Source organism: Oncorhynchus keta, chromosome 26 (assembly GCF_023373465.1).
Source record: "Oncorhynchus keta strain PuntledgeMale-10-30-2019 chromosome 26, Oket_V2, whole genome shotgun sequence".
NCBI lineage: Eukaryota > Metazoa > Chordata > Actinopteri > Salmoniformes > Salmonidae > Oncorhynchus > Oncorhynchus keta.
This window is the reverse complement of record NC_068446.1, coordinates 3,624,291-3,630,842: the sequence shown is the minus strand read 5'-3', so window position 1 is coordinate 3,630,842 and position 6,552 is coordinate 3,624,291. Positions and strand designations below refer to the sequence as shown.

Genomic DNA, 6,552 nt, shown 5'->3' with positions numbered 1-6,552 from the left:
GGGGTGTCATGCATCCCAACAATCTGGGGGGGGGGAGCACAAAGTACACCAGGATGATTGGAGGGGGGGCTACTCCCCGTGTCTGTAAATTGGAGAATTATGATTAATTCTATGTTTATTCAACAACAACAAAATATCTGCATATCCAAGCACACCTCTAGAGCCATCTGGTGTTATTTAAAACATCTGCATATCCAAGCACACCTCTAGAGCCATCTGGTGTTATTTAAAACATCTGCATATCCAAGCACACCTCTAGAGCCATCTGGTGTTATTTAAAACATCTGCATATCCAAGCACACCTCTAGAGCCATCTGGTGTTATTTAAAACATCTGCATATCCAAGCACACCTCTAGAGCCATCTGGTGTTATTTAAAACATCTGCATATCCAAGCACACCTCTAGAGCCATCTGGTGTTATTTAAAACATCTGCATATCCAAGCACACCTCTAGAGCCATCTGGTGTTATTTAAAACATCTGCATATCCAAGCACACCTCTAGAGCCATCTGGTGTTATTTAAAACATCTGCATATCCAAGCACACCTCTAGAGCCATCTGGTGTTATTTAAAACATCTGCATATCCAAGCACACCTCTAGAGCCATCAGGTGTTATTTAAAACATCTGCATATCCAAGCACACCTCTAGAGCCATCTGGTGTTATTTAAAACATCTGCATATCCAAGCACACCTCTAGAGCCATCTGGTGTTATTTAAAACATCTGCATATCCAAGCACACCTCTAGAGCCATCTGGTGTTATTTAAAACATCTGCATATCCAAGCACACCTCTAGAGCCATCTGGTGTTATTTAAAACATCTGCATATCCAAGCACACCTCTAGAGCCATCTGGTGTTATTTAAAACATCTGCATATCCAAGCACACCTCTAGAGCCATCGGGTGTTATTTAAAACATCTGCATATCCAAGCACACCTCTAGAGCCATCAGGTGTTATTTAAAACATCTGCATATCCAAGCACACCTCTAGAGCCATCTGGTGTTATTTAAAACATCTGCATATCCAAACACACCTCTAGAGCCATCTGGTGTTATTTAAAACATCTGCATATCCAAGCACACCTCTAGAGCCATCTGGTGTTATTTAAAACATCTGCATATCCAAGCACACCTCTAGAGCCATCTGGTGTTATTTAAAACATCTGCATATCGAAGCACACCTCTAGAGCCATCTGGTGTTATTTAAAACATCTGCATATCCAAGCACACCTCTAGAGCCATCTGGTGTTATTTAAAACATTGTAATTTAAGAAACTACATCTGCTTCTCTGCATCACTGCTCAAATCTGGGTAAAAGATTTAAAGGAATGTGCGTCTTTTTTAGTAATTTCTTGCTTTTTAGGTCTACCAACCTGGCCAGCAGGCATGGCAGCTAAGATACTTAGACAAGCTAGCTACTCTAAATTCATTGATAGCCTGAAATGGCTTCTTGGTAGCTAGTTATGAAGTTGGGGGAGAGGCCAGCTAAAGCCAACTTCATCAAATGTATAAGTGGCTAGTGGTATTACAGAGAAACAACAACCATTTTTACAACAAACAAAACAAAACACATCTATTTTTATTGAACATTTTTAAACAGGACAGATCTGAGGGGACCAATGATGCCTTTGAGCAGAAGGCTTACTCGTGGTTTTGTATTAAGCAGGTCAAGGACCAAGTGCTGTCGGATGTGAACGCTATAAAGGCTATTCACTTAAAAAATGAGGATTTCCCAGCAACACTATCTCATAGGTCTTATTCCAGAATAACAAAAAAAGGGGAATCATTTGTAATTACATTGTATCATAAAGTAACATCCGTTTATCTTATTTTCCAAGAGAGTACAGAAAAATGAATGCGTAAGTAATCAGTAACCTGTTCCATCAAGTGGTTTAATTTACTGGTAGTGAAGGGAGATTACATGACAGTAATACTTAGTCTACTCACTCTGTCTACCATCTTTTCTTGTGATTGTATTGTCATGCTCAACTCATTAAAACAAATCTTGAGCATCTTGTAAATCTGTTCTGCAGACATGCACAGAAGTCATCGGGTTCACTGATGCCTTGTACTCCATATCCTCCGGGAAAATACGTGCACTGACAAGTCGGTAAAAACCAAGAAATTATATTGAGATTGACAAACATGTTGGTGATAAACACTTCTATATTATAGCTATATGAGTTGTCTAGAGTTTGTGGAATGGCTTGGAAACCACATTTAAAACCGTTATTATATTATTATTATTATTAGTAGTATAATTATATTATGCACAAACAAGCCTAAAGGACTTTGCATAATGCGTTTATTGATTCACTGGAATGTAACCAGTGGTTTACTAATCTGTCACATGTTACCTCTAGGATACAATGTCACACGTTGTGTCGTTGGGATACTATGTAGCCAAATTCACAACATATTCGGTGAATTTGTGCAATGTAGCAGCCAGCTAAACATTTTGAACCCACTAGTTGCGCGCGAGTTTGCGCAAAGCGCTCCTATCACCGCCAGAAAATATTCCAAATATTTGAACTGCAAGCACAGAGATGAGGGGAGACAGACAGCGGAGTGCGGAGGGAGTGAAAAGCGAGAGGTGCAAGTGAGCTAACAAGCTAACTAGCTATAGACAGTGAAGGGGGCATATTAGATGTGACAGTGTTAGAATGGAGAGGACTCCGTACGCTTGGCGAGTTTTGTCCACAGAAAGGGTACTCAAACTCGGTCTCTACCGACCAGGGGGCGTGTGCTGAAACGGGAGAAACACCGGGTGGAAAGTAAGGAATGGCTGATCCTCTGCGGAGGACTTTACTAGCAAAACTTCGGGGGAAGAAATCCAAGAATGGGACACCGGTTGGTGGATACGGAGCTGCAGCTAATGGGGGCAGAGAAGGTAAAGAAAAAGTTTCTCCAAACCCAAACGGACATGCTCATCCAGTAGTAATGTTCGCAGAGTTGCATTGTGTGGCAGACAATATCATGAGAGGCAACGAGAGTTATGTGAATGGGATTGTAGAAAACAAGGTTGGATCAGTTTGGGAGCAGAGCACGGTAGGAGTTGTTAAGACTAGTGTGTTTCCCCAGCAGTTCGAGGCCCCAGCTACCATGCACAGAAACACTAGCCGGGGGCCGGGAGACAATCAGGGCAACGGAGGCTCGGGGTTTAGGGGTCGAGTTAATGAAGAACTCTTGGGGGTCTCACTTCAAATAGCAACGCAGTACGGGGGGCACGATAGGTACGAGATGGGCAGAATCCCTAACGGCTACTTTTCGAAACAAGTACAACAAGAACAGATCGGGAAACCGCACGAACAGAGAAAACACTTTGGCCCCATTCCGCGACAGTACGGCGCAGGGGACTCCATCGGGTTCGGTGGCAGTAGTCCTAATTATAACATTATATACCACAGACGGCCTGGTGTTGTAGATCGAGAGGGAGTTAAGCTGACAGGTGGCCACTATCCTGCTTCAAAGAGTAATGGGACAAATGTCTGCTTTGACGCATATCTAAAGACTCGAGTCAGCGACGGGCAGGCAGACTCCTGCCATCAAACTATGTACAACTACAAGGCAGAGAACGCGCAGAGGTCAATACATTATTTAAAAGGCAAGGCAAAATTGAATCCTGGCCACAACCAAATATTGGAAACCAACGTTACAACTAACTGGATGCAAATGTATCCGCTGGGTGTCCTATGTGGACATCATCCGACCGGTAGTTACACGGAGGAAAACATTGTTATTAGAGACATCGAGAGCTACCGGAGCTCGCCCGAATTTACCGGGGACAACATTAGGGTGACACATTTGCAGAGCCCCACATTCTTCCCCACTGAATTGGAGATATGCGACGCAAACGTGGCTTCCCATTTCATATGCGCTAGAGAGGGAACACTCCGAAACAACTCTATAGATAGCGAGGATGACGATTATTATGATAACGAAATTCTCCCCTTTTACATATCGGAGTCAGTAGGACCAAGTGACAGAAAGGGCTCTGATAAAGTAGAGAGCATAGAGTCGGGAATAGATGTTCCAAAAGGACATGTCATCAGTGACAGTGTGCAGGAGACAGACAAACTACATAGCCAGTTGAAAGAGGCGTGTTACCTGCTTATAAACGCCATGCGCGATATTAGTTTTGATGGTCAGGTCAGTGTCAATGGATTTAAAGATCAGAAGAGCATGTGCTCGTGGTCATCCTTCAAGCACGTGGGCAGTGATGCTTTGTCATCTGGAGAGTACAGTGCCCAACAGGTGTCTGACATGGACTCGCTCCCATTGTGCCTGCTGAGTGAAAATAACACTAATTTAATTTGCAAGAGCCTTGTAAACCTATCTGCTAGCAGGATTAGGCCCCCCTTACTGCGATCCACTAGTGACGGAACTATCAAACACTCCAAGGGCGTGCACAATGGGCCCTGTATCCAGGGCCTCGGTTCCCAAAGCCCTTTGGTTGTTGGGGCCTGTGAAGATGGGGATGGAGCAAATAGGCCGAAGGCTGTTGGAGCCTCTGACCCATTTGAGAAACAGACTAGCTACGATGGTGGCACGAGCAGCGACGGCCTGCTCCATGACACCGGTGACAATGGCACGTTAAATGAGAGTAGAGGCTCGGTCAACAGCCTTACCGGGTCATCCGACAATGCAGAACCCCAGCAGGGTGGTAACAACAATCAGGACAGAGAGATGAGCGGTTGGACTCTGGACCAGGGAGGCTCTGCCAAGCCCCACGGTGTCACCGTCAGCAAGATGCAGGAGTGGATGCACAAAGGCCGCCTACTGTCATCTGAGATGAAGCAGCGCATCGCAGGGTCCACGCCCCAACCCCATGGTGCTCATGGTGGCCTGGATAGGGCACCACGGCCCAGACAGGGCCAGGTCAGCTCAGGGCCAGGTGGTTCTAAACCAGAAGCCCTGACGACCAGAGTTGACAGGGCTCAAGCAGCCGCAGTGGTCTCATGCCAGGGCCAGGAATCACAGAAGTCAGGTAGGAAGGCCTCTCCTGGGGTGGTGGTGGCTCCCCCAGTGGATTCACTCTCCCATCCAGGGAATCTCCCACCTGTTGTCCTCCTCAAACCTCCTTCACCCATATTTAAACTACTTCGTCTGGTGGTGGTGGTCTCAATCTCCCCCTCTGGATGCAAACCAAAGGGACGGAATGAATGCCTGTCTGACCGGCCTCTTTGCTTTCCATAGTAGGATTCTCTAAAGTCTAACTTGTGGCGGGTTCTGGTTCTTCTTCTTCACACACTAATTTACGATACATTTTAACACTGAATATCGCATCACGGGGTTATAGAGGGTCACGCTGTAATAGTAACAATAACCACTAACTCACTCTGTAGTCTCATGCTCTTGATAACAGTGATACTGGTGGTGGTGGTGGTGGATACAGTAGAAGTCGGAAGTTTACATACACTTAGGTTGGAGTCATTAAAACTCATTTTTCAACCGCTCCACAAATTTCTTGTTAACAAACTATAGGTTTGACAAGTCGGTTAGGACATCTACTTTGTGCATGACACAAGTCATTTTTCCAACAATTGTTTACAGACAGATTATGTCACTTATAATTCACTGTATCACAATTCCAGTGGGTCAGAAGTTCACATACACTAAGTTGACTGTGCCTTTAAACAGCTTGGAAAATTCCAGAAAATGTCATGGCTTTAGAAGCTTCTGATAGGCTAATTGACATAATTTGAGTCAATTGGAGGTGTACCTGTGGATATATTTCAAGGCCTACCTTCAAACTCAGTACCTCTTTGCTTCACATTATGGGAAAATCAAAAGAAGTCAGCCAAGACATTAGAAAGAAAATTGTAGACCTCCACATGTCTGGTTCATCCTTGGGAGCAATTTCCAAACGCCTGAAGGTACCACGTTCATCTGTACAAACAATAGTATGCAAGTATAAACACCATGGGACCACGCAGCCGTCATACCGCACAGGAAGGAGACGCGTTCTGTCTCCTAGAGATGAATATACTTTGGTGTGAAAAGTGCAAATCAATCCCAGAACAACAGCAAAGGACCTTGTGAAGATGCTGGAGGAAACAGGTACAAAAGTATCTATATCCACAGTAAAACGAGTCCTATATTGACATAACCTGAAAGGCCGCTCATAAAACCGCTATATTTGCAACTGCACGTAGGGACAAATATCCTACTTTTTGGAGAAATGTCCTCAGGTCTGATGAAACAAAAATAATAATGACCATCGTTATGACCAAATAATAATGACCATCGTTATGTTTGGAGGAAAAAGGGGGGGGCTTGCAAGCCGAAGAACACCATGCCAACCGTGAAGCACGGGGGTGGCAGCATCATGTTGTGGGGGTGCTTTGCTGCAGGAGGGACTGGTGCACGTCACAAAATAGATGGCATCATGAGGATGGAAAATTATGTGGATATATTGAAGCAACATCTCAAGACATCAGTCAGGAAGTTAAAGCTTGGTCGCAAATGGGTCTTCCAAATGGACAACGACCCCAAGCATACTTCCAAACTTGTGGCAAAATGGCTTAAGGACAAAGTCAAGGTATTGGA

At 44.6% G+C, this 6,552-nt stretch overlaps 1 protein-coding gene across 4 annotated transcripts in view; it reads left to right on the top strand.

The window, feature by feature from the left end:
- Positions 1-2,548: 2,548 nt before the first annotated feature.
- Positions 2,549-6,552, top strand: part of LOC118358615 (rho GTPase-activating protein SYDE2-like) — an 82,867-nt gene continuing 78,863 nt past the window's right edge. For 2 of the 4 annotated variants that reach the window (XM_052480068.1, XM_052480067.1), the window contains exon 1: positions 2,549-2,893. In XM_052480068.1, the coding sequence (XP_052336028.1) occupies positions 2,785-2,893 (109 nt within the window). In that variant the 5' untranslated portion in view covers positions 2,549-2,784. Of the gene's footprint in view, positions 4,991-6,552 lie in introns of all 4 variants that reach the window. The other 2 variants (XM_052480066.1, XM_052480065.1) reach the window with 1 other exon arrangement.